The sequence below is a fragment of the Anas platyrhynchos genome, chromosome 5, assembly GCF_047663525.1.
Source record: "Anas platyrhynchos isolate ZD024472 breed Pekin duck chromosome 5, IASCAAS_PekinDuck_T2T, whole genome shotgun sequence".
NCBI lineage: Eukaryota > Metazoa > Chordata > Aves > Anseriformes > Anatidae > Anas > Anas platyrhynchos.
In genome coordinates this window covers 32,010,899-32,038,796 of record NC_092591.1, presented here as the reverse complement: position 1 = coordinate 32,038,796, position 27,898 = coordinate 32,010,899, and the positions used below count along the sequence as shown (strand labels likewise).

At 43.0% G+C, this 27,898-nt stretch overlaps 2 protein-coding genes and 1 long non-coding RNA gene across 8 annotated transcripts in view; 1 reads left to right on the top strand and 2 right to left on the bottom strand.

Annotated features, from left to right (window-relative positions):
- LRP4 (LDL receptor related protein 4) overlaps positions 1–10,944 on the bottom strand; it is a 73,995-nt gene extending 63,051 nt beyond the window's left edge. For 2 of the 3 annotated variants that reach the window (XM_072038690.1, XM_027459348.3), the window contains exon 1: positions 10,712–10,943. In XM_072038690.1, the coding sequence (XP_071894791.1) occupies positions 10,712–10,802 (91 nt within the window). In that variant the 5' untranslated portion in view covers positions 10,803–10,943. Of the gene's footprint in view, positions 1–10,711 lie in introns of all 3 variants that reach the window. The other variant, XM_072038691.1, reaches the window with a different exon arrangement.
- Positions 10,945–11,421: 477 nt separating this feature from the next.
- LOC110351715 (uncharacterized) lies at positions 11,422–24,779 on the bottom strand. 2 transcript variants are annotated; one of them, XR_002399484.4, is made up of 4 exons: positions 24,432–24,779; positions 20,729–20,841; positions 13,825–13,893; positions 11,422–11,791 (listed from the first exon to the last, which is right to left on the bottom strand). It is a non-coding gene; the product is annotated as an uncharacterized lncRNA (long non-coding RNA). The 2 variants fall into 2 exon arrangements; XR_002399485.4 differs by lacking the exon at positions 24,432–24,779 and adding an exon at positions 21,423–24,111.
- CSTPP1 (centriolar satellite-associated tubulin polyglutamylase complex regulator 1) overlaps positions 24,252–27,898 on the top strand; it is a 78,623-nt gene continuing 74,976 nt past the window's right edge. For 2 of the 3 annotated variants that reach the window (XR_011809664.1, XM_027459374.3), the window contains exon 1: positions 24,255–24,435. Coding sequence is in view for 2 of the 3 variants with exons in the window: in XM_027459374.3 (XP_027315175.1) it covers positions 24,390–24,435 (46 nt within the window). In the remaining variant the exon portion in view is untranslated. Of the gene's footprint in view, positions 24,436–27,898 lie in introns of all 3 variants that reach the window. The other variant, XM_072038710.1, reaches the window with a different exon arrangement.

Sequence of the window (27,898 nt, the reverse complement as noted above, 5' to 3'; positions counted from 1 at the left end):
CTTCTCTCAACTTTTGTATTTTACTCACAGAATCAGAAGATTTCCTTCTAAGTCTCTACTTTTACTTCTCTTTTCCAGACTTTTAAAGTTTGATTTATGGAGTTTTCCCTGTATCCAACTCAAAGTTGCACATGCCAGTTCAGGATTTGGTAAGAGTCTGACTTAGTTTTGCACATTTCATTTTATGCTATCTGCCAGCACGATAACTTTGCGCAATAACTTGTTGCAGTCTAGCTGGCTACTAGGTTTGTACTTTTTTGCTGTTTTTGTTATAGAAACTTGTGTTCTGGTTTAGATTCAGACCAGTTTCTCAAGCAGATGGATTTTGGATTCATTTTTTTGCTTCATTAGACTCAAAAGGAGTTCCAAGTCCAAGAAGCAATATTTTCATAGGAATGGACAGCATTTTCGTTTGGTTTCAGTTTATGTGTCTCTAGAACTTTTAGGAGGCGGCAGCTTTTGCCGCTTTGGCTGAGATAGCAGCAAAGCCAAGCCTTTCTATGCAAACATCAGCAATGGAAATCCTCCCAGTCCTACTCTGCAGCTATCACTGTATAGATTTCATATATGTAGTCCCACCACATCTTTGCAGATCTGAAAATAAAATACTTCCATTTGGTTACAATGTAAGGATATACAGAGCTCTGGAATTCATCCATGGGGGAATTGAGTTTAACTTGCCACTGAATGGTATAGCAGCAAAATCTGTGGATTGTACTCGCAGATCTCACTGTTTAAGTAGTTAAAGTGAGTCTTACTTGATAGGACCTCCAAGTACCCAGCATCACCACACTGGCATCAAGCCTTTTACACACACAGGCTCCTCAGGCTGGATAGTGCAGGGCTGTAGAGGGACCTTGCTGCGTGCCCAGCTCAGTCCAGACCTATCCTGCAACAGAATAATTAGCTCCTTACAGAGCTACAGTCATTTCCCTCCTGTGAGCCTCTCCTCTTCTACTTGTCTCTAAAGGGCACAGAGCCCCATTGCACATACCTCAGACTTCGGTATGCAGACTGCAAGGTCAGGGAAGCTGGCTCCTTAGGCATATCTGGTCTTCTGTGGCGTAACTGATGGCCCTCTTTCCTCACAACACTTTAATAGTCAGTTTAAGCATCCCCACCACGTTTATTTTAAGACCTTGAAATACAGCATGCAAATCATGTTGTTACGACATTGTTCAAGAAAAAGACCCAAACAAGCCCAGATATCACATCATGCCTTACCCAGATTAACCTGCAGGACCAATGCACTGCACGCAGTACATTAGCTAGCAAATGTAGGTGTTTTGGCAGCTGTCCCAGTCACTTAAGCGGAAGCCCAAGCTCAGAGGCTGTTTCGCCTGAGAGGGTAAGTCAAGATGTACATACCGAAGATGTCATCTCTGCCTCACTCCCTTCCTTGCTCGAAGGCTTCTGAGTACTGTTTATTTTTATTCTACAACTGATGGATTGTACATAGGTTTAATTTGCCCTGCATCTCCCATTAGTTCCATACTGTAACCATGTTAGATTTGGCCCTGCATGCCAGATTAAGCTAAGCAGGGTTTTTTGTCAAGTGTTTAAAGTAGGCAAGTGCCTGCCACCCCTTTTCCCTGCCAGCCTGTTCAAAAGCATCTGCAGCACAAAAAGTGGTTATGGGTCATTTCTCAGAAACTCATCATCTGAGCTTCTCTTCTCCCTCCAGCACAAGTATTACTGCCATCAAGAGTTTACTTCTCCAGAAGAAACAACCAACAAAACATTACTACAGAATGTCACAGGAATTACTTATTTTTTGGACACTCCTTTTCAGCTTCAGTGTTCAGTCTCTGGTTTTCTGAAGAGCTGTGGGTGAAGAATAGACCTTAACAAACAAGAACAGAAACAAAGAGGAAAAAAAAATCTAAGGACAATGACTGGAAAACTTAACCTACGGAACTAATTTTGTTCTAGTCTGCAATTTGCACAAAGAGCAGCAAAAGATTACAACTCCTCATCTTCCACTTCACAGAAGGCAGGTCACAAACAAGAAACAGAGGTACAATGGGTTTCTCCTGTGAACAGATGAGCCATTTCAAGCCAAAGAAGATTTTAGTGAAAAGTTGCGGAAGGCAGGGATCAGCAAGGTGGTTCTTCCCTGGTTAGGCGGGGAAGAAGCCTTTGAGTACTTGTAGCCTAGAAATTACTCAACAGATCTCACAAAGATGCAGACACATTCAAACTGCCCTCCCAGAGGAGCTGAGGCACAGACAGGGCATCCACCTGCTCCACAGATAAAAGAACTGTGGGCCTGAAAAAATAAAAATAATGCCTAAAAGGCCTAAAGGCCTTCTGTTATTTAAGATAATGCTGACTGCAGCTCTGAATTCTTTCTTACACAAAAATGCAGTGAACAAAAGCCTACGGAGGGTGTTGATTCACGAGCAATGACTGTTCAAACTGGGACAACAGATGAGGTTACCACCCTTGCGGTGGAGACATCTTAACCGCTCGTGAATCAGCTGTTTGTGAGTCAACACCCTCTCGCAGCTGTTGTTCGCTGCTTGACTGGGTACAGGAAAGAAGTCAGACCCACAGGCAGTCTTCCCTAAAGCCTAGTAAAGACGGCCAAAGGCAGGAACCTCACCAACCAGATCAGTTCACTTCTTCCCTGTTTCCACATCAATGCCCAAGAAAAATCCCTTCCCCAGTTTCCCTCTGCATGAATATGGCTCTCAATTCAACCTACCTCTTCCCTTGCATTAAAACCACATCTGTTTGCAGGGCAACTCCCTGTGCCCTGATCAGGAAACCTCACCTAGTCTCCCACATTATTTCTAAGAGTTAGACACTCAGTACTTCTTTTTGAGGGTCCATGACAAAAATGCAGGTAGTCCGATAGTATTCCTATGTCCTACTCATCTGTAAGTATCCTTTCATGCTTCTTGGATGTTAAAACCTCCAGAACGGCAACCTCCCATCTATTTCCCTTTCCCATACCACAAGCTTTCCAGTCTTCTCTCACAGCCAGGCCCATTATGCTTTTCCTCATGCTAATAGGCGCTATGCTGATCAAGGCCTTTTCAAAAGGCAGCACAAATTAGGGGCATGTCCTCAAGCTGTAAGAAACACCTCAGGCTTTTCAAGAGTAACAGGCTCCAAAATCACTGGAGAGGAACAAAATCTCTGAGGTCGTAGAAAAAATATTTCCTAATTTTATCCTTGGGAGCTCAGAACAGAAGCAGCTAATGATAATCCTGAGACTTCTCATCTTTTTTCCTGCAGTCAAGAGTTGCAAAGAAAGCATTTGACTATTCAGCAGATATGGAAATTTAGAACTAAAATTGGGTGGGAGCACAAAAGAAAGAAAGACAAAAAAAAAAAAGGTGTGTCTTTATTTTATTCCAACCCTAGATCCCATGAGACACAGTTCTGCTGCAGCGAAGGGCTGCACCTTAGGCAAGAACCTCTCCCAGCCACTCCAGCTGTCACCAAATCAAACGAACTGACGCAGCTGGAGATACAGGCTCAAGGAGCAGAGCCCGTATTTCCCTCTAACCTTCTTACAGAGCCACACAAGGCTTCTTATGATCCTTTCAGAGCAGGAGGCTGGGAACGTCACATGGCAGTGTTGTAACAGTTCTCCCTAGTGAGTCATCCCCTCACTTAGCAATGGAGAGGAGGCAGAGGTAGTCTCCTTCTGCAGGATATTTTCTGTCACCAGTCCCGTTCCTTGCCTATACCCAGACTTCTTTCCAAACTCAGAGTGATCTCCTCTTCTCACTTTATGCCTTTTTCCAGGCAATCATCTCCAGCCTCCTGGCTTTTCTCCTCAACTCTGCTCTCCCATTTCATAACCTTTTCCGGACAGGACTGTTCTCTATCTTCCTGGACATCCCATGCAAAAATCCTTCTGGCTGTACACACTCCCAAGCCTGACTGGTCCCAAATTCCACAGATGCAGACAACCCCATCACCACCTTTAACTCACAGGTTTACCATCCCTGTACTATGCCAGCGTCAGTCTCCATTTCCACCTCTTGTCCCCATGGCTAAGCTCCTCATATGGCTTAAGATCACCCCATTAGGACAGGAACTCTACCATTGCGGGTACCTAACAAGTTGCCACTTCCTTCAAAGCATCACTAAAATAACTCTCTCTCTACCTCAACAGTTACGTTTTGCTCAATGCTCACCTCCGCTTTGAAAACTTCTATCTTTTACACTACCTAATTAATAACTTTCTGCCATCAGATTTCATATAATTATTCCACCTGGATCTCCTTACGTGGCTCTTCTGTTCCTTTGCCAGCTCAAGTCCTTGGCTCTCGTTTCCAAAATCCCTATCTTTGTTTCTGTTAGCATCTGTGCTCCTATACCCCCTTCCTTTCTTCTCATGGTTTGAACTACTCTTACAACTGCTTCCTCATCCTCGTTTCCCCATTTACCACCTTTCAGTAGCTTTCCATGCCAACCCCATCCAAAAAAAAAAAAAAGACCAACAACAGAACAACCCAACTCTCTACCCTTGTTTTAAGAAGTGATTGGAAAGAAAACCTTTCCGAAGCTTTTCCCATTAAACCAAAGCAAAAGGAAATTTAATTAGAAAGCTATGCTATTTTAATATTGGACCTTATCTATCCCACTAGAATTATCACATCCCTGATCCTTATCAGATGTCTAATTTAGACTACAAACCCTTCAGGCAAACGTAGCCTCTTCCTCCACGTTACACAGAGCCACAGCTCTTAGACCGATCCTTAAGGTAAGGAAAATACCTCAGAAATGCAAACAATTTCATTTTGCCAAGATCAGCTCCGCTCCACACACTGGGACTTGGGAATGACTCGAGCAGTGAGAAGTACTCGCTCTTCAAAAATTCCAAAGGCAAGAGTGGTTCCCCCCGGCTCCCAGCCACCTCCCCCCCCAAAAAAAAGAAAGACTGCCTGACATTGTCTGAGAAGAGAGAAGCTGGGCATAGACTGTACTGAAAAGGCTTTTCCATGGTACCTCTAGTTGCTTCCCGCCTCAAGTCCCAAAGCCATCACTTATCCCCTTCAAAACAGCAGGAGAGTCATTGCTTTTTTTCTTCCCTCTCCAGAAGAAGCACAGCAGAAATAAACCTCGAATGATAAATTATGCACCACCTTTGTGTGGCTGCCTCTTGGCCAGACGGGAAATTTTTCTCCCAAAGCCTTTTGTTCCCAGCTTTGATCCCAGTGTTGGATCCGCTCTGTTCAGCACTCCCTCGGCATGGAGGTGAAGGGAGAGCTGACACAGGCCAAGTTCAGGCTTACTGCGAGTCACAGTCGGATCTTCCATTAGCCATCCCCCCTCCCCCTTGCAAACTGGAACTGTCCTTGAGTTTGAAAAGATCCTATTAAACATTTTCCAGAGGGCCTTACAGAGGATACATTATTTTGATGGATGCTGGGACTAAAGGAGGAGGATTTCTAAGTACAGGGAAATAATGGAGTTTGTTCTAATGGGTTTAAGAGATGCCCGGGGGCACCAAGTAAGTTCCTTCTCTGCAAATCAAAAACACAGAAGACCAGAAAATGGAGCCGAACAACTAAACGCCAGGAAGCGGGGAAACTGCTGCTCTTGGTTACAGCCAACTTCAGGCTGCTTGGAAAAACAGCACACACACACACCACTGGCACAAACTTAACAGGAGAAAACAAAGAGACAACAGGGGTCAAACTGGGGGTGGCAAGTAGGAGAAGGATGCAAGGCTGGGTCCCCACCCCCTACCAGAGAGTCGGATCAATTATCCTTGAATACTAACAAGATTTCTGATTAAAGAACTGCTGCTATGCAATAGGAACAGAAAGCTCCAGCAGCCAGGAGGGGCTGTCAGGCACTAACAAAGAGATACAGAAGACTATGCCCCGTGCTAGGGCATGTGGAGGAAGTCACCACGCTGGTAGCCCGGAGAAGGGTCCCCTCTGCCCCGTGGCCTGACGATGTCTCACTGCCGGCAAGTTCAGCTCCAGGAGTAAGGCTTCACCTTGACACCACAGAATGTGGAATCTGTTTTCAGGCAGACACGGTCTCTGCTGGAAGCTCTGCTGGACAACACTTCGTTAAACATCTTCATTGCCATGCTACAGTGAGGTGAATTTTCCTGTCATCCTAACCCATCCAGGGGAAGTAGCTGGTGCTTCTTAGCTCTCAGCATTACAACGACATCAGGAATTTGCTAGCAACATCTGACAGCCTGGGAAACAGGAGCCCACGTAGTCTTTGGTCAGACACTTTTTGACAAGCCTCCAATTTGCAGTACAAACATTTACTTTGCATATATGATATTTATTATCCATTTATCTTAATAGTTTGTGACCTGCTGACTGGTGGTTAAATGCAGAGACATCTAATAACCTAAGAAGAACCTTATGAAAAACAGAAGCTTCTCTTAAACCTCTTCACACTCCAAAGCTGTGCTAACATGCCTGTAGCAGGACGCGTAGATGTATCTCAGACCATCAGGCTTCTGACTCTTCAATCTCACCATAATTCCTTGATATGAAGACTTTCAGTCAGTATTCAGTTTCCACAGCTGAGCAAGGCAAAAGCCCACAATGTTTAACATTAATAAACTCTTATGAGAACTTATTTTCCTGCCTTTGCATAGCGAGTCTCCTTTCATCTGGGCCCATGGCAATCTAGGAGGAGTTCTGCTCCTCACAGAAGCACTGACTGCAGCTCAAGAGTCTCTCAGACTAAGTACACAGGATGGAATACTTCAGCATTTAACAGGTAGCAGCAAAAAAAAACCAACTGGAAAGCTGAAAAACCTGAACATAAACTCACCCACAAGAGGATGGCAGCCAAATACTCCCAAGGTAACAGTCCCAGAGCAACCTGATACACAGAAGGAATAAACTGCAAGCCTTTGGTTTACAAGTCCCCAGGTCCATGCAGTTACTGTTTTTATCTTTACTACAGGGAGATGGAAATCTACAGGGAAGATGATACAAAAAGACTCAGGAACCGTTACAGTGCCCAGTCTTCATGCAGGATAGGCAACAAAATCCCATGAAAGATTAATGCCTAACATAGCAGTCACGTCAAAGAACCACAGGCACTACAGATGCAAAAGCAAGAGCTGAACCATCAAGCTCATTAGATGCATGGATGACAATTACAATTAGTGTTCTCTGCCGTGATTTGTGTGAAACACAGACAGCCACTAAATACAGGATGCCAATTAATGGAGTGGGTCTGCTGCATGCCAGAGCTCCAGCTCTGGATGTTATATCAGGTATAGTCAAACATCTTTAATGGATGATGGTTGGCATAAATGCACGTGTGTATATATCACCTTGTAATATAAAACTGGGTGAGATAACATCATAAATAACTAAGGTGGAAATAACAGAAAAGTAAACAAGTTGTCCACTTTTATGGTGTGTTTCTTTTGACAACACTTTACTTGTAATTCGTATGTCCTGATGGAGAGTCAGTCAATTTCCACTATCTCATTTGTCTTTGGTCATCGGCTAAAGAAATAGAAGTATTATTAAAAAAGAGAAATAGACAAAATCACAAGTAGCAGAAGAATTCAATGAAGGTGTAGGACATGCACTTACTTTTTAACCTATTTTTAAAACCTTGGTTTTCAAGATAACATCTCTTTATCAGCTTTTATAAGCAGTATGTTATGAAGCATGTTAGAGGCAAAATGTTATGAAGCATGCATTCTATTGTGTTCAATGGTAAGTTGCATTCTAGGGCAAATGGAATTGGCCTTGGGCAAGACAATTTCTACTTTGCTTCCCACATATACAAAACAAGGATAATATTTGCCTATTTCAAAAGAGTGCAGTAAAATTCAAGAGGACTATCAGACTACAGATCATTCTCACAGAATGAATGTTTTAATTATTTTTTCATGTTAATGTCACTAGTCTGGAGAACTGCAGGCTTTCAGGAGTTAAAACAAAATACAATCACTTTGATTTCTTTTCCTAGTTAACATACAGCAAGTACTGTTTTCAGGTTTGAACTACAAAAAACTGCATAATCTTTACATTCAACCACCTTTTCTTGTTTAACTTCAACAAACAGAATGTAGGGAAACGTCTCCAATTCTCTGAAATCCCAACCTGTGGCCCACATGAACAGAACATCCCTCTTCAGGATTCACAAGACACTCTGGAAATGCAAGCACTTTACATAACTAAGTGCCTATTAATTTGGTCGCTGCATACACCCACACTGCCAGGATGCAAGAAGGGATTCTCTAGTGCAGACAGCAGTGCTGAAGCACAGAGCTGAAAGCATTTGGTACTAGAACACAAAAGAACGTTGCTTATCTACACTAAATAAACGGCAACGTTAACTGCGTACTGGAAGATTACGTTTTATGCTTTTTCACTATTTTTCACATGCTACCATGTTTTAGTTGACAAAGAATTGTTTAAAAAATAACAACATAAGACACCCAACATTTTCATTCTCCTGCTGCATCTTACTCTTCATTTTAAAAGTGGAGATTTTTTCAGTGCTTTCATCGCTTTGACAAAAAGAAACGGTCAAGAGAAATGTCATGACCAGCACAAGTTGGGGATATCATCCAACCTGATTGACAGCAAACCCAAGTACACTCAGCCTAACCAGGAAGAAGAGCATTATCAGCTCTAAACTGCAAGAGGAAAACAAGCGCTTTGCACCTGGCTCAGAGCTGTACAATCAACAGTGATGCCACACACAGGTAGTGGAGATCTTGACTCCCACTGCAAACTGTACTTCTCCAGAGGTACCACCTTCAAGTTTGTGACTCTAAGAGTCAAGATGTTTGGGGAGGGAAGCTCTGATACTAGCCATGTATTTTCCTGGCAGAGCTCCAGGAGCTAGAACAGCAAACACATCACCCAGACAGGTTCTGTGACATTCTGTGTTTATACTAACACAGACCATCATACCATCAGGCCCTTCATCACCATGCACCACCGGTGCATGCCATTAACTTTTAATTCTCCCCCTCTGTGCCTGTTGTTACCTGTGAGATGCTCTTCCAAGAGCTCATGATAGTTGCAGACCTGCTTTATTCCCCTGCACAGACTTCTCCCGTTTTAACTGCCCCTATCCACAAACAGAAGATCAAAGTTCAGTCCTGGAGATTTGTTTGCTTTACCCGCTCCTGCAGTGAGGTTCGGCAGGCAGTAAATGACCGGGTGCTTTTAACATTTCCTATAATTTACTTGTTTGGCATTGCAAATTCTGTGGCTGTTGATGCTTTATGACAGTTGAGCTACACACTGTCCCCACACGTACTTCTAAGGAACACCGATGGGAAAAGCTCTGCAAAAGCTAAGGGGTGGGTGGAAACTAGGGCCATCAACTCACCACAGGCTTTGGCATCTTCTCTGCTACCTCCTTATCTTTTTCCTTACTTCAAAATACAAAAAAATATTGTTCAGGAATTGTATCCTGCATTATTGGGAAGCACTTCTCCCTGTGAAAGAAAGCAGCAGCTCACTTCTGGAAATAGTTGGTGCATCCAATCAAAAACTCACACTCACTTGACAAGAGGATAGAGAAAAGGGCACTGATGGGAGAACTTCTTGAAAGAGAGACAAACTGCCATAAAAAGTGTCCCAGAGACATCAAGACACAACCACCTAGGAACAAACCCGCTCTTTACAATCAGACATCCCCCACATGGCTGTTAACAGCCCAGACACATTAACTAGGAGCACCTGGGTAACAGCCAAAATAAAACACATCCAGATCTGTACCTACACGAAGACCTATGCTTTACATCCTTCTCACTCCTAGAGCGCAGCTAAATGTGTGGCACTTGGGAACTTAAGAGCACCTCTTGCTTTAAAAAGCAGATTTGCTGATACACGGAACTGCAGCCCTCTACTCAGCCTTCCCGAGCTGCTTTAGCACCTTCTTCAAAGCTGCCTGCAATTAGGTCCCTTGTTAGAAGAGAAATAATATTACTTGAAACCCAAACCCCATGTGATTGTGCCCCAGAGGCGATGCCTGCAGAACGATGGAGGAGGTCAGCAGCACCACTGGAAACGCTTCCTGTAATTTCAGAGAAGCGGAGGAGAGAAAGGATGGGTGAAATCCCGCGGCAGCTGCCGGAGGAGCGAAGGGAGAGAAGCGAGGTCCGTGTCTCCGCTCCCCTCCCCCCGAAGCCTCCCAACTCTTTATAAACAATCCCGAGGAGCGTTTGGATGGTTTCCCCTCCACCGGGCGCGCTCGGAAAACAAGGCACCGCCGCGCACGAGGACGAAGAGCGCTTCGCAGGCGGCGGGGCAACCGCGGAGCCAAGTTTTTTCCCCCGACGAGCCTCGCTGCGAGCGCGTCCCCGCTCGGCGCCGAGCCTCCCCCCAGCCCCACCGCCGCTATTTTGGGGGAAGCGCCCCCCCCACCCCCTGTGCCGGCCGGGGCAGGTAGCCCGGGGCTGGGGGGAGCCACGGCGGAGCCGGGCTGCGCCTTTAAGGGGCCCGCGGCTGCATTCCTGCTGCGGAGCGGCGGCTGTCCCGACACGCCGGGCACGGCAGGCTCGGAGGCAACCTGCGCGCCCGCCCCACGGGAACAAAGCCCGAGCCCGCCGCCCGGCTCCCAAGGGGGGCAGCGGCCGCCTGGGGCTCCGGGGACCCCCTCCGAGGGATCCCCTCCGGCGGCGGCCCCGGGGCTGCGCTCCCCGGCGGGCGGGCGCGGGCAGGTGAGCGGCTCCCGGCCGGTACCGGGGCCCCCCCCGAGGGCAGAGGGCGCCTCGGCAGCCGCTTACCTCTGGCGTGGAGCAGCGCTCCCAGCAGCAGCAGCAGCAGCAGGAGCCGCGGAGGAGCGGGCGAGAGGCAGCCCCCGCCGCGCCGCCCCATGCTGGCAGCGCCCCGGCCCCGCAGCCCCCTCGCCGGCTCCTCCTGCGCGCTGCAGCCCCGCTCCCCGCCGCTCTCTCGCTCGCTCCCTCGGCAGCCGCGGCGGCTCCGGGGCTGGGGGCTCGCTCCCCGCTCCGCCCGGCCCAGGCCCGGCCCCGGAGGAGGAGCCCCGCCGGGGCAGCCCCCGCCCCGCTCCCCCCGGCGCTTCGCAAACTTTCCGCGCGGCGGAGGCGGCTCCGCGCCGAGACCCCGGCCCCTCGCTTTCCCCCTCCCGGGGTCGGCACCGCCACGGGACCCTCGGGCTCAGCCCTCTGCGGGCTCCCCAGAGCGGTCCCCTGGGCTCCGGGCTCCCCCTGGGGGCGGAGAGCTCCCCGCCTTGTGCCCGGTGCAGCCGAGGCAGAGCCCCTGCGCCCCGTCCCAGCCCCTCTGCCGCGCACCCTTCGGGAACTGGATGCCCCTGAGCAGCCCCTTCCCCAGCTCCCTGCTCCGAGGGAGAAATTTTTCCCCCCGTTCATCGCAATTCTTTTCATATTTGATGTTTTTTTACAGCCTGGAGACAGCCAACGATGTAGGAATCTCTGCTACCCTAAAAAATAATGAAAAAAAAAAAAGGAGCCAGGGTAGAAGCCTGTAGGAGTAGAAATTAACACTTGGACAATCGTCTTCCGTGCCTTCTGGTTTCTGCCTTGAGTTTAAAAGCAGACAGGCTTTCACTGGATGTCATTGTTAAAACAAGTTTTACGATCCTCTGTGGCATGACTTGACATCTTAATACGCGGGGTTGGCAACGCAAGAAAGTTCTGTTATGTAATTAATCTCGGATGATTTCTAAGTATTAATTCGGATGCAAGCTGATTCAGATAGCCCAAACCCTGGACCACAGGGGAAGATGGGAATTTCGTCAAATTGACACCAAAGGGCCGGAGTTAGCAATGGTCTTATTTAAAGCCTTCACGCAGATGAATCCAGAGGAAGCTGCAATTATTCCTCTCCTTTAAAGAATCACAAGAGCAAGTAAACAGCACAGCATGTGACTGAGACAATTCTGCCATTCCTATTAATTAAGTGTAAAATAGTGAAAACAAAGGATATTATTAAACATGTCAACAGAAAATTAAAGCAGGGGCTGATTCTTGATGAACTGAGAGACAAAAAAAAGAAATCTAAAGAAAAAAAATAATCTGAAACAGCTTCACTGAGGAGAACTCCCAAGAACAGGAACACCAGAAGAAGCAAACCAAGCATAAATTTACAATATATGGGGCCCAGATTGCAAAAAATACCCACACAAGAGTCTATTTGTTTTATATGCTGAATTGCTGCTTCAGGATGGGAACAGATCCGCTCTACGCAGCATGTGTGCAATAGCACCTCGACTATGGCTCTGAATCCTGCGCCTTTGACAGACAAAGTGCACAAAGTTGCCAACCAGTAACAACAAAAAAGGTAGCCAAGAGGGACTAATTGAGGTGGAGCGATTAAAAAGCCTCGCTATGCTAACATTGACTTGGAAACAGGGACAGACTGAGGCACGAAAAGAAAAAGCAGTTATTGTAAGAGAATAAGCTCTGAGATGATCGAAGTGGAAGAGTTAGGAACAGGGGGCTGAAGTTAAGGGCGAGAAAACATTAACATAACTCTGACAGGGGGCTGGCTGGCTACCATGCCAAACCCTCACATTATTGCACCCCCTAAAAATACAGGGCAACACAGCCACAATTAATTCAAGTATATATTCTCTATTGAGGCTAGATTGTGGTGAAAATCAGAGAAGACTGTGGGTAAATCAGAGAAGCCCTGCTCACTTCAGGCTCACAGAAGCTTGTGAGAAGTTTAGATGCTAAAGTACTGCACGTGATAACGGACAAACACAGGGCCCAGAACTTCCTGATAACTACATACTTAAGTCATGAAACAGTCTTCCAGCAATCGAGAGGAGTGTTTTCCTGTGTTTGAAACAAAAGCCTCTTGAAAAAATGTTGTCATAAACACAAATAAATTCACTTGTTACCTCTTCAGTCCTTCTCTCCCCAGGGAATAAACATTTTTACCCACTTGTGTTTGTTGAAGTGTGTTTACCAGTCCTCTGCAACTTGTGCCTGTGTTCCAGCAATCACTTTCCTCTCTGTGCTCAATTTCCCTATAATTAAATCTCTGACTTATAAATCATATTGAAATCCCAAGGTGAAATGATAGAGAAGCACATAGTATTATTCTGCTTTTCGTAACAACTTCCTAGATCTGCTGCAGTAGAGAGGATGGAAATTTTTCTTCTAACCCTCTCAGTTACCTACCTGATGATACAATACTGTGACTGAATATAGCCCTGATTCCATGTGGGATCTTTGGGGAATAATTGTGAAGTGGACTGATATAGTGCAAAATGGATATTTTTGGTGAAAAAACAGTAGAAAAGCTGCTAAATAATGCTGGTGAATTGAACGATATGCTTAAAACTTACCTCTCACAAACCAAATAACTTGAAGAAAGACTACATAGATACCAGAAGGCATTTCAACACATGCACAAGATATGTGTTTTTTTTTACACACAGCTGTGAGGGAAGAGCATTATGTAATAATTTATAGATCATTGATAAGTGACATATAGCACAAGTATTGTAATGAAAATGGGAAAGGAGTAATTAAAATATAATTAATGATTAATTGATATGACAATATGCTTAATCAAATAAAGCAGGCATTATAAAGGGAACAGGGAAATGATCATCATAATGACCATCTCATGACACATTTTTTCCCAAATAATAGATGCATTACAGAAATAAAACAACCCAATGAGAGAAAATAACTACAATGAAATAATATTAAAATTTAGCATCATTTGTAGCAACTGCGTCCAGAACACCAAGGACATTGGAAAAGGAAAAAGGAAAGGATCTAGAACCAGGTAGGATTACGAGAGAAAATGCACTTTAGCTATTTTTAAACCATAAAGATCCTAAAAATAAGTTAAAAGAGAGAGAGAGGGAGAGGGAGAGGGAGATGGGCAGTTTTGTTCTTACCTGTCAAAGTACTTCTAAAGCACACAAATGGTCCTTGCTTTGAAGATGCTGCTCCACACCTCAAGTTTCCTAGAAGATTATGACAGACCAGATAGTTTAATTCATATGTTCACAAAGGTTTGGAGCAATCATGTCCTAAATATTTAGTATTGTATGAGTTAATTTAATAGGGGCAAAATGCTAGTCTCCCTTTTTTAAGTAATGTTAAGCTCACTGGGTAAACAGAAGACACAATAAATCTGGTATGACTTTTAACATTGTCTCACAGGACATTTTCACAGACTCATACTTTAAATACAACTAGTGGAAAGTGTGTAGGCATCTGATAGAAGAAAACCACAGTGGTCATCAGTGGTTATTTATCAAAATGCAAAGGCATGTCAGTTGGTACCTCTCAGAGTCTGTCCTAACCCCTGTTTTGCTTTGTATGTTCAGAGACAGCTTTGGTAACACACTATTTATGCTTGAATATCTGTATTAAAGAAACCCTGATAATCTCAAAACAACAGCAGGGGACGCAAACACTAGGAAGGGTGAGATCAGATTCCCCAAATACTATTGACAAATTGGACAGATTGCCCAAAAATCAACAAGGAAAAAAACAGTAATGAGAAATGTAAAATATTATTCTTCAGAAACAGACATCAGTAAACATTGTGAATTCCTGACAAGTCAGAAATACAGCAAAAACACATCTTAGGGTTACACGTATAACAAACAGTATAAATCAGCGATGCAGTGCCACTGCCAAAAAATTCATTTCATTCTGGAATGCATTAAAAGGTGTGTCACAAGGAAGACAATTTGTTTCATTTCTAAGCTTCACATGGTACTGAAGCCCCAAGTAGCACACTGCATCTCATTTTAGCTGAACACCTTAGAAATACAAACACAGCTGAAGAGAAACAAGAAAATAACAACAAGAACAAGAAGTTTATAAAACAAACCCTACAAGAAAAAGCTGAAGGAATTTAGATTAGCTTAGTCAAGAAAATAAGCTCCAAGTAGATGCAGCTTTCTGATACATAAAAGCTCGCTATAGAGATGGTGATCAGCTATTCTCTATGGCTCCAGTAGAAAGGCATGAAAGAGTCAACTTGATTTCTGACAAGAAATACTTAAAAGATTTTGCTAATCAGCATTCCAGCTAAGCATTTTTTTAAACACTGCAGCAGACTGTCTAGAGGCACTGTGGAATCAATTCCATTGGATTTTTTTTAAGAACAAAATTGGATAAACTTGCTAGTGCTGGCCTTGATATAATTAATCTGGATGTGGTACAGGTTGAGCTAGGTGGTCTTTTGGGATCTCTTCCAAACCTCCAGTTTCACAATGGATATAACTCAAAAAAAATTTAACTGGAAAGATCAATACAAAGTCTACATTTTGGTTGTTCAAATTCTGCTGTACTAATGGGCTTCCTTAACTAAATAGAAAATCCAGGAAAATAACAAGTTGCTCCCTACCGAGCTCCACATTCAAGATAAAATGACAGTGCCGTCAGACTGTGGGATTTTTCAATGGCCCTTTTAATTTCTATCATTATTCTACTGCTACATTACCCATACCAGTTCCCTCTTCAGTGTCACTAGTGAACCAAAGAGGCTGTAGCTTGGAATGCCCGATAAGATAAAAATGAAGATTTTACCCATATGGAGGAAGATGCAGATATGCAGTTGGGCCTCAGAATTCACTGTTGTACATAAAAAGAAAGTTTGATTTTCCAAAGAGCTGAGGGGCCTGCAGCTTTCACAGCTGGTGACCTAGTTTGTAAATGATGGTCTCTGTGTTAAATACATTAAATGAAATGTTAGCATTGATTTATATTTTATGCTATGCTATCGTTTTTTCCCTTGTTGCCTTTCCTGAATTTTTCTAGCAGTAGCACCACTACTTTGAACCCAGATGTCCTTTTAGATGTCATAAACATTCCAGTCCTGTCAGTACTGTCCTTTATGCTGTTTCTCAAGTTGAAGCCACTTACTGTGAAGACAACAGTAATCCATATGTTGTCTTCTGCGGCTTTACCACAGTAGTTTTCATTTGCAACAAAACAAAATTCAGGTTATCAAGTCAGAGCTCATGAACTACTTCACGTTCTCAGCCTTTTGTCTATTTACTACCTTCTAAACAGTCAAATTCCAATTTATTTGAGGGAAATTTGTGACCATCTAACAGACAACTATTAATTCTACTTTATGGTGCAGAACAGCAAAACTAAACATTACATTAAATGGCTGCACTCAGAAGCTGAGGCACAAAGAATCCTGCAAAAGTCACTACGTAATTTAATGACCCAAGTGCAGATTCATCTGAAAGCTCTTTTATTTATTTATTTATCTACTGACACTTGATGGAGAGGTGCAAAAAGCCCCAAGTAAGTAAATTGACTCTCAAATCAGGAGGAAAAAAAGCAAACCAAACCTTCCTTCATGTTTTGTTTGAGACAGTAGCTCTTCCTGGGTGTCCTGCAAGCTGGTTCTGCTCTTTCTTTTGCCAGTTCCTTTACATCCTCTATGTAAAAATAATGCAAATACACCCTCTTCTATTCCTGATTGGACTCCTCCCTGCAGTGAAATGGCAATTACCCAGGCCTTGCACAATGTCTGCATTGCAAAGGTAGCCTGTGGCCTAGCCTTAGGAAGAGCACAGTTTAATACCTTGACTCTGGCACAGAAAAAAAAAAAAAAAAAAAAAAAAAGAGAGAGAGAGAGAGAAAAAGGAAGAGCTTAAAAGAAAAATGTTCTTTTAAAAGCTAGCAGTAGAAGACTTCAATTTGAAGGCAAAAACCTAACCACCTTTATTCTCCAAACATATTCAAATGGATAAGCAACAAGTTGTGGCTCCTAAAGTAATTCTTGAATGCATAGAGAAGCATTTTCCAAAGAACTGAGGACGAGGACTTTTCTTTGATTTCAGGCTCTTAATGTGGTTTGTAATCAATAGGTTCCGAGTTCAAACAAAAAGTTTGTGGTGGAACTCTGGAACTCAGTCACACAATCAGAAAGAAAGGTGACCTTACATCTCAGTACAAGGAATAGCTTTGATGGGCTGAGCTTTCCTTCCTCAAAAAAGCAGAGTACCTGAATTGGGCCCGCAAGAGAAACAAGGAGCCATGGGAATAGATGTGAAAGACACAAACAGATCTTTCCTTCAGCTCACAAACCTTTCTTGTTTGCAGAAACCCAGCCACTATGGAGATGAGTGACATGTAAAAATGTAGACAGACAGATAAAGAGTGTTTTCTTTCTTGAAGATGATTCAGTTCTAATACTTTACTGGCATGATGAGTTAGGCAAGTACTGCCAGCATGCACAAGATATAACCCTTGAGCCTTTCTGATAAGAGATACTACATGTCAACCATCTGCTCTCCTATCAGGTGGCTGAATCAGAGACGCCTCTTAACACCTCTCCCTCTTTCATATTAGCTCTTGATAAATGTGAATGAGGGAACAAATTAATTGCTTCTTACCAGCACCAAGTGAGACCTGAATAAAGGCACAGGTGGGAGCAAGATCCCAGAGATGTACACACCCTCCACCTCTGAGATCAGCTGCCCACACGTATACACACATGTCCAATCTCCCTCCCAGCCATGTATACTCACATCTATGTCATTGCGATTTTAGGATTTTAGGACACTTAAGTATTACACTTTTAATACTATTCACCCTAATATTCTGGGAATTCTAGGTAGTGGGGGTTTGTGTATTGCAATTTAGGCTTTAATTCAGGTCAGCAAATGTTGATAGAAACTTAAGGACTTTAGCAAGCACAGAAGTATGCTTTTGATGCACAGTGAAAATTTTGTCACAGAGAGTGCAGGTTTCTCTTTCACATAACTTAGACCACACTGAATATGATTAGTAAATACCAGAAATGTACTCCAGTCACAGAGCTTGAGGGAAACTCTGACGCATACCTAAACTTCAGGAGTGTTCAAGGAGCAACTCTGCTTTCGCTGCGTAAAGTTTAATGTGTAAAGAATTGGAGACTTAAAGAAAGTTTCTGACTATCTTATGTGTTATTATGAATTTCAAATGGAGAATGGTCAATCTATTTTTCTGTTTTAGAAACAAGCACAATAAAGTCAGAAAATCAAAAGCAAAATTTAAATACATTCCTCAGATAAAACTTAGTATCTTAATTTGCTGGTTCAGTCTCCTTTGGCTTATCTTCTCCCTCAGTAAGTGATTTGCATGCCACCTTTTCTATCTCCCATCTATTGCTTCTCAATATATCTTCCTAAACTCTCCAACCACTATATAATCTTCTGGTCTCTATCTTCTCTTTTGGTGACTCCACAAAGCTGTTACTCCTGAAAACACCTCAAGTATTATGTAGCAGAAAGGAAAGAACATTCTTCACTTTGTTGTCTTAGATTACTGCGTGAATGACTGGCATATCAGTGTGTGCTCTCACTAAAAAGAACACTGACTTCAGCTCTTGCATAGCTGCAATGTTCTGCAGTGCTCCCTCGCAATAGCCCTAATAAATACTCAGGCTCTCTTTTACGTACCTAAAAAGTAGAGCTAAGGATTCTTTTGCAAGAGTTTCACAACTTTAATGAATCTATGATTTTCACTTCCTCGGCTATTTTTTCCTTGTTTCCATCATTTGATCTTCCCTGTAGATGTTGTAAGCCTTCTGTCTTACTTACTTCCAGACTATTTTGAATGTGCTAAGTCTCTGTACTGCAGATAGGAATTTATGTCCCTTTCCCATAAGAGATGGCCAGTCCAGCTGTCAGAGTAACTGCTTCACTTCAGCCTAAGAAGCAACAGCTCATTTCCACACAGACCTGTCCCTTCTCTTGTGTGTGTATAAACACAAACAGAACTTCATTTACTTATTTTATCACACAGACACCTGGCCCAATAGACGATACGCTCTAGATGCTTAAGTTTGCAAGAAGCATTCAACAAGCAGAAAAAAAGAATGAAAATTGCAGGCCTTCTTGAGTTACCCCCCAGGATGAGCTAAGCCTTGGCTGTCAGAAATGTTTTCCAGGCCAGGATTTCTTACTGATATTTATTTTTACCAGGCATTTTAGACTTTTTTTTTTTTTTTTTTTTTTTTTTTTGGTGTGTGTGTGTTTGGCATGAGAGATCCTGAAAACTCTGCCAGAAATGGCTGTTTTTCTTCTCTGCATCATTAGTGGGGCGGCATTCCAGCAGAGAAGGGTCAGTCACTTGGTACATAAGTATTTTTAAAGATGTTGTCCTTTCCTTCCTGAAGAGATAATGGGAACAAAAACTGAAGGAGAGTCTTTCAACAGTTTGCTGTTACAAAAAAAAATACAAATTTGCTTACTAACGTCAAGCTCAAAAACAACTAAAATTTGGACAACACATATAATACATGACAGGAATCTACCATACCACCTAGAGCTACCCTTGACTGTAAAATGAAGATGCAGCCTCCATAAGTCACAGAACCTGTCATAATAATATTCCTTCTTCTCATAAGCAGATCATCCAGAATATAAAACTACTCTCATGACCAACAAGTAGAAGAATGTTTCACTTTTTTTTTTTTCTCTAAGAACTTACATTTAAAATATAAGCATCTCACAACTTGATTAAACCTAAATCCTCAGGTGAACATAAAGTTTATCAGCATAGAGAGACCTCAAAATTACATCAGATCTCTACTTTCTTTCTGTCCACCAGTTCAAGGAACAAGACAAAGTCTCAGTGATCCAGACTAAGGATTAGCAGGTAAACTACTAGTAAAGAAGACATAAATCATGTTCACAGCGTAGTCTCCTGCGTGTTTATGACACCTTACCAGTTAAGTATATCCTTGACTTAAGAATTCCAGGTATAATTACATGTATCGAACTTAAGCCCTTTTAATGGTACAAATCCTGGCAGTTTAAGAGAGCTGCTGCTGTCATCATATCCTATCCCTAGCTGCAAAACACAATGTTGTTTCTAGACTTCATTTTGTGGCAGACGTAAGGAGTGAGAAACTGTGAATTTTATTTCTCTAACATCTGTTGGCCTTAAAAACAATCTAAAACCCATCTGGTTGCCTAGGTTTTACATGCAGAGGTAAATTAGTATTAATACTATCTTATTAGGGAAAAGTGACAGCATTAATTGTTGTGCTAAACTTCTGTGCTGACTGTAAACTAGATAAACAGTTCATTCAGCATGAGGAGGCTCAGAGCAGGATAAGCACTGGGAGTACTGGATCTTTCTCTGTAAATGTCTCCTGAGGAATCAACAATATGAAAATACAGATTTCATCACATAATTTCATTGTGGTTTTGGCTGACCTTTTTATTTAAGATAATCTTATTTTTAGTGCATGTGTTTAGAGAGTTTGATCATAATTCATACATATAATTATTAAATCAGAAATTAATTGGGAGTTTTTTTATGAGTTTGCAACTGACTCACAAATGAATCATCCAGCTGCAGCACCAATTATTTTTCAAATGTCTTGCATAATAGAATCCTAATCTCATTTACAAGATTTCCAATAATTTACATAAAAAATAGTATGTGAAGATCTTATTCCCCATTCCTTCAGATCGCCCTTCAAAACTTCTCTCTGCTATGGTGCCTAAAACAATAGATCATCAATAAAAATTGACAGCTGTTTTCACTCAGTGTTTTCTCCTCTCACTGTGATTTGTTTTTCAGGTGTCTTCAGATAAATATGTTTTGTTATCCCACCAGCAATTTTCTTATTTCTCACGTACTAGGTAAAGCTCAGTTGGCAAATATACGGGAGACCTCAAAAAATACAAAGCACCACCAAATCCCCCAAAGTCCTGCACAGTATAGGCTCTTAGCTAACTCTTCTAAAATAGGACAATGCTTTGGACACTCAGAAGATAAACAAGAAAGTCTACAGACAGTTTCCTGGTGTTTCTTGTGAAACTTGCTTACATGAATAGAAGTTGAACCTGGAACAGGACTGAAGAAGGACTGAAGACTCCCCACAACCTAGTTCTTTGTATGTTGTAGTTGTAACCTTTAAAGCAACAGTTTCCAACTGCTTCCTGAAGAAAAAAAAAAAAAAAAAAAAAAAAAAAAGTTACATTTTTGCTTCCAATACCACTATGCATTACTGTAAATACTTTAGCAACAATTGTTAAAATTCTAAGCAAATAAAATATTTCATTCCAAGAACAATTAATAGAAGCCAGACAAAATGACTCAGTCTGTTTAAAACAAGGCATTTCCTCTGGAATTTGTTGCTTGATATCTAGTCCTGTTTATTATTCTATACAATAATCTCTCTGAATTAGGAGCTGTCTCACAGAACTCTGACTAATTAAAAAAAAAAAATCAGAAGAACTTTGATAGTATCATTTAGAACAGTGACCATAAAAACAGCAAAGATTAAACAACACAATTAACACAGTGGGTGCAAAGTATGTGGGAACGGAGAAGACAAATCTGATTTAAGCTAAATTGATGAGAAACTCTTGTAAAACTGAAACAGGAAGGAGTTTTCCAGTCCATGCATCATAACGTAATAGAGATATTTTCTTTCATGATATAATTTAAATTATGCCACTGACTATTTTCAAACTTGTGAACACATGGTCTCTTATAAAAGCAAATTACCCCTATTTACCTAAAGGTATGACTTCTGAAGGCCTTCCAAAACCAGACTTTGAAGTGAATTAAGCTAAATCAAATCAAGGTCACTTTAACTCTGAGAGACGGTGTTCACAAAATATATCAGTGTAGTCCAACTGATCTTCTTGAAAGACTGATTTGGATTCCCAAATGCTGGTAGACGAACTCAGCACATTTAGTTAAAAGATGCAAGCATCACCGTTTGCCAGGGTGGATGGTAACCCTGAGTCTACTCCCTATGTTTGTCCTAAAGCAAGACCTGTACCCCTGATTATCCACTGAGGAGCTGCTGACAGAGAAAACTACTGCTTTTCATTGTCATTCTTCCAGCTGGGTCCAAAGGAACATTAACCTCCTGTTAGAGGGCTGTTCTTCCTGGAGCAGCTATTAAACTTGCAGATGTTTCCCACTGATCCAGAAAAGCCTTCTCAATTTAAAAGAGCTTTTTATTAAAACACAATAGTCTTGGGTTCAAGGATGAATATGGGAAAGCAATACCCATGGCCAGGCTGGCAGCATTTCTCCCTTTTCAGGTCACAAGCTTGAGAGAACAGGTGAGTGCTGCAGCTGATTGGTTATATCACCTAATCCTGGCTCTGGCAAGCCCAGAAAGAAATTATAGTAAACAGGGAAGTTTATAAATGGCTCCAGAAATGACGTCTTGTTTTTATATATTTTTCTTTGAGTCATTAACAGTCAGGCGCCACTACTGCTGAAACTTATCATTATTACAACCACAAATGGGCTCAGTGTCCAAAAGGATTCCCTGAGCTAGCTTAAGGGAAATAACATAGTCCAATCCATAGAGACCAAACCGTAACAAGAAAAAAAAAAAAAAAATCCCAGGGAAAATGCAAAATAGAAATATTATAATGTAGTTGTTAAAAATGGACGTTAAAAGCATCTTTTAAATGAGCGCTCCAGAAATTGATCAAGGAGAAATTGTGTTTTACAGAAATGGGTTAAACAACAGAAAAGAATTAATGAACCTGTGGAAGGCTCCAACCAGCACAGCTGACTGGGAATATAGAAGAGGAAAGTCTTCTAGATTTGGGTTTTAAATACCAGTAAAACTGCCTGGATGATTGTAAAGGACTGCTTGTGAAAACAGATCTTGACACCAGTTTTAGAAGCACAAGAACTGTGTTCTTAAACGTAACGATCACAGGGGGTCTACCAAATGACCCCCTCCTCTCCAACAGTGGCCTAGAAGCAGACACCTCACTGCAAAGTGCCTGAAACCCTAAAGTGAGCAGTTATGGAATAGACCTCATGTTAGGAAAAATCTTTTCCAAAACCCCATTAGTCAGATAATTGCCTTCACCACGAAGTTCATGTTCCTCCAGTCACTGTGCTCTTTTTTTCCCCCTGTATGCTTTTATATGTAATAACATAATCCTGTATTTTCTCATTCTGTGTAAAAACGTCTACTTCCTTTCTAAATTCTGCTGAATTCTTGGCTCCAAAAATATCTTGCATCAATGCAAGATACATTCTGATTTTATCTGGTATCAAAATCTCTCTTCTTTAAATTTATAGCCTTTAAATACACAGAACTAAACATGTAAACTGCAAAAGTGGACACATGATTTTTAAAATGAACTTCATTGTAGCACAAATAATTTTCAATAATATTGTCATTTGATATGTTTAACGATCCTCTTTGAGACAGTTTTATCTTTTATCCAATCACTCTTCATACTGGGGTGTCTCAGTCTGTTTCTTACATTATTCTCACTACTTAGCTTTCAAATATTTATATCTAAGACCTTTTAAAGACTGAACAAGACAAATACAGCAGAAAGGTCCAGGCAATTTGGGGGTGTGGGGTTATGTGGAATTTAAGTAGGTTATCTATAACATCCTATTTGCTCTCTTGACTGTACTTTGAGTAGAAGTTAAAGCTGAGTTTCCAACAGCGACACAGCTTTTTGTTTTTGTGGAGTAAAGGCTTGCATGCACATGTAAATGGTTTATTTAATTTCTGTTCTTTTGCATCTGTCATTAAAAACATAACACTTCCCAGTTCTTCTTTTGGAACTCCTGGGATTACATCCTGGGCTGGGCTTTTTCTAATGCTGATGCAAGAAAAAACTGCAAAGGCATTGGGAAATTTCAGCCCTATCAGCTTCTGGAGAAAAGGCACCCAGCAGAGCTGCTCAGAGCTTTTCTGTTACTTTCTGCTCTCCTGTGAGCAATGGGTAATGCCCGATGCTCCCCGTTCCCTCCTCTCTGGAGAACCAGAGCTGCCAAAAACCAGCCTGGGAGCCAAGCAGCAGTACTGATAGACCGATGTAACCGTAAGGGGCCTCCATGGTCACCCTGCTCAGGCCTGGCTCTCTGGAACAAGGTTGCTACATAACGCCTTTCAGTGACTTATTTCCACTGACCTTCAACTTTGGATCTTTCCCCCCACAGCTGTAGCACAAAACATCCAGCAGCTCCCTGCTCTTAGGCACCTTCTGGTTTCCAAATTGAACCAGAACGGCTTTATACGCCTTCACTCCTTGTGCCATTTTGGCTCTTCAGCCCTTCTCCCTCTGAGGAGTCCCCAGGCATCCGCAGCCCAGGCCATCACCCCCGGCCCCTTCCTCAGGGCATGGCCGCCATGTCAACCCCAGCCCCCTCCTCAGGGCCGGGCCGCCATGTCAACCCCAGCCCCTTAGGGCAAGCCGTGCCGTCACTTCGCCTTCCACAGCCCCTTCCCCTGAGGCGGCTCACGCCCTCCCAGCCTTTCCCTCAGCCCCAGGCCGGTGCCGAGCGCCGGGCGGGTGCAGTGTGACCGCCGTGGCCCCGCTGCAGGCGGTGGGGCGAGGAGCCCCCGGCCGAGCGCTGCGGGGCCCGGAACGGTGGCGGCGGCGGGGCTCGTTCCCAGCCGGGGCCGGCGGAGGAGCAGCGCCGGGCCCTGAGCGTCGGGAGCCTTGGAAACGGGCGGAAACCGTCAGGGAGCGGCGGCGAGAGGATGCTGAGCCCCGAGCGGCTCTCGCTGCCGGGGCCCGAGTACCTGGGTGAGGAGCGGGGCGGCGCGGAGGGGCTGCCCGGTGCCTGCCCTCCCCGCCCGGGGCGAGCCCCTGAGGCGAGAGGAGGGGGCTCCGTGTCCGCCATCTCGGCTGCTTGGGGCTTGCGGGTGGGGAACGGGGCTCTTGTACCCCTCAGGGTGCCCCTCTTAGACCAGTGGGTGCCATCTCCCTGCAAGCTGGGCTGGGCTGAGGAGGGTGGGCTGCCACCGCCTGCCCGCATCCTTGGGCTGTGGGGGTGGCGCGGAGCAAGGTGCTTCTGCCCCTGCCCCCCTGTAGCCCATCCAAAGTCCTCTGTGAGGGCTTCTGGAAGTCCTCTGTTTGCCCTCTGTGAAAGCAACCCTGGTTTAGGCTTGTTTTGCAATGTCAGATCGGGTGCTGCTCTTAGGTTGTGAGGTGGTTTGGGCTAGGGCCTGAGGTGGTTTGGGTGTTAGCCTTTCTTCTGGAATAAAGGTGGTGTTTCCTACTGATCTGTGCCCTGTAAAATGGGAATCTTTTCACTCATAAAGCAGCTGCTCCCTTACTGACTGCAAACTTTGAAGCTCTAGCAGTTTGTGTTGCTACTACTCGATGTTCCAGTAAACTAAGGAGCAAAGGGATTAGCTGTTAGTACATCAAGAAAAATAATTATGGTGGAAAAAAAGTCAATATGACTTCGTTTAATTGCTAAAGAGGAGATGAATTGCAAGTGGTAAGCATTTGGAACACAAACAAATCAATATTTTAAAAGTGAAATTCTTCAGCCATCACTTTCTAGGCCTGAGATGCTGTTTGGTAACAACTGTTAAGATACACATAACTTACTGGAGCTTTCTTATACAAGAAAAGGTAAGAAACGTCATCTATTGGTTTGTGGTACGTATTCCACCATGATTTTGCCATCTCTGGTCAGTCAGAATGGGACAAGGCTAGAAAACATCACTAGCTTCCAGTAAATGGAAATCCAGTCCTACAGGGGGGAGACTACAAGAACTCGGTTTCTTTAGCCTAGCGCTGGAGCCAATGAGTAGGGATCTGACCCGTCTTTCAGAGTGCATCATGGCAAGAAAGAGAGCTGAAGTAGTTAAGCAGAGGAGTGATGTAGGTCCTCTCAGAATAGAATCTCATGCTTTTGCTACTAGGCCATTACTGGGATGCTTTGTGCATCCCCCTACGTGACCACGGTGCTGTTCTGCATTAAGGAAACTCAAGGCAGAAATCAGAGGTTTAGTTCTCAGGTCAGGATGATTCTCAGGAGATCCACTTTGGATCTTACTACTGATTTCAATGTTGGCGCTAGTTCAGGTATTTGAGAACAATATCACGGCGTGCCGTGTAAATACACCCTTCAGTTGTGTACTGCTCTATCACACCATGTCAGCATTTTCAACCTACGCATTAATAGAGGTGCTCATAACTTTTCCACAGAGTTGCTCTAGGCTGAAACTTGCAAAATTTCTTTCTTTTTAATGAGCCAACTTGGTTTTAGGTTCGTTTAATTGTTTTTAATGAAATCGGCGCTTAACTCTTACTCGTGTGAAACTTGTCAGTAAGGACTGAATCAGTCAAAACAATCTAGGAGGCAGACTAAAATAATCTTAGAGAGTGAGGAGAAATAACCAGCTTTCTGTTTTACACCTGAAGCTGAGAAGTGAGACTTCTGAGAGGTGTGTAACATTGCATGGTACAAGCAGCATTATTAGCCTACTTAAAGTGAGCCTCCTTTTATCTCTGTTCTACTTGCTGATCTACCCTTCCCTTTTCATTTTGTAAAACCTAAATTTCTGTGACATTTGGGTTAGGTGAAGACACACAGGAGCATGCAGGTTGAGCAGTAGCTTGTATAAGAGCTTGTTCTGTTGCTCACATAGCGCATCCTTCTGTTTAAGTTACAATCTGTCCTCTATTAGAGAGAAAGCGTCTGCCATGCAGGGGTGTTTTCATTGGCCATAAATGTCATCAAGAATAATTGTTTTGTCTTCACAAGACTTTGTAACTTACCAAGCCGCTCACACACAAAACAGAATGAATTTTGTGTTCACAGTGGGGAATTGATAAAAACTGTTTTTATAAGATGCTTTTTAGTTTTCTGCATTATTTGGCATTCTGAAATCACCGTTGGTTGGATTCATCCTATTGTGTTCCTCAAAGTCTTGTTAATATTGTTGTCTGATGTGGGGTTGTAAGCAACTGTGATAAACAAGTTTCACATTCTGTAATTTCATTCTGAAATTGTGTTGCCCCAGGCTGCCACATGAGGTATTCTTTGAGTCTCCCAGATCAGATGGCACTCTGTCTTTCCTGGCCTGGAATGGGTGAGCTACACCTAACCTCTTTTCCCTCCCTTCTCAGAACTGAAAATAGTCAAACAAATAAAAATGAGTGGCCAAAATAACCTTGTGTTACTTGCTGTGTTCACTTTTACCTTAAATATGGAAAAAAAAATATTTTGTGTCCGATTTGGATGCTAAGAGTACTACACAGTTGGACATATTCTAAGGGGAAAAAAGCAGTTGTGAGTTAAAATAGAAATAAACATGGAGAAGTGAATCAAGCATTCTCTTAAAATGAAAAATAAATGCAAAGCTTTGGTACAGCAGAGCTCCTGGAAAATACAAAACTCAGGCCATAGTGACCGCAAGACAGCAGGTAAAGAACAGAGGTGACTAGAATTGACAGAATAGGAAAGGAAATGAGGTCTGCAAAGTTGGCACAAAGGCTACAGCGAAGAAGTTGTAACAAGCAGGATATTTTAAACAGCGTTTTCACTGAGTAAACAACATTTAGTGTTTGGGGATAGTGATGAAAATGTGTTTTACATTTGATGGATGAGACTAGAACTACAGTAGGCAAAATGAGGCCTATTTGAGACACTTTTCCATGCCTTCCTCATTATGGTTTAATAACTGGTGATTGCTTGGTTATTTATAGCAGGCAGTGGAGCACTTAGTGTATTGTTCTACTCATGCAGCTGTCTTCTGAAGCTTCAAATTGTATGTTTCCCCTCCTCCTCTGTTATAAAGAAAGTGCTGAAGATTATTGCAAATTTCTGAACTTTTATTTTCCCCTGGATTCTCCCGCTTTTCACTTGCCAGCTCCAGGATGTTGTTTCTTTTCTTCCTCTGCCAACATAAGACATGTAAGAACATAAATATTCTGTTAGGGAAATGCCTTCTTGGTAAAGCATGGGGCTACCGAGTGCCAGAAACAAGGTCCTGTTTCCTCATCTCTCTCTTAAGAGGGCTTGAGCTTAATGAGTTGAAAGAACATTCATGGCATTGGTGCTTTTACAAAACCAAGGGCAGCTTCCAGCAGAGAACTTCAGTTGTGCAGATACTTTGCACACAACCAGGGTTTACTCTTTCTGAACAGTCTTGGACTTCCAAACTCAATTTTCCTGAGCACAATTTCTTCACCAGCATATTCAGCATACAGATTATATTGGTATCCAGACATCTCAGCCCATGCTGAATCT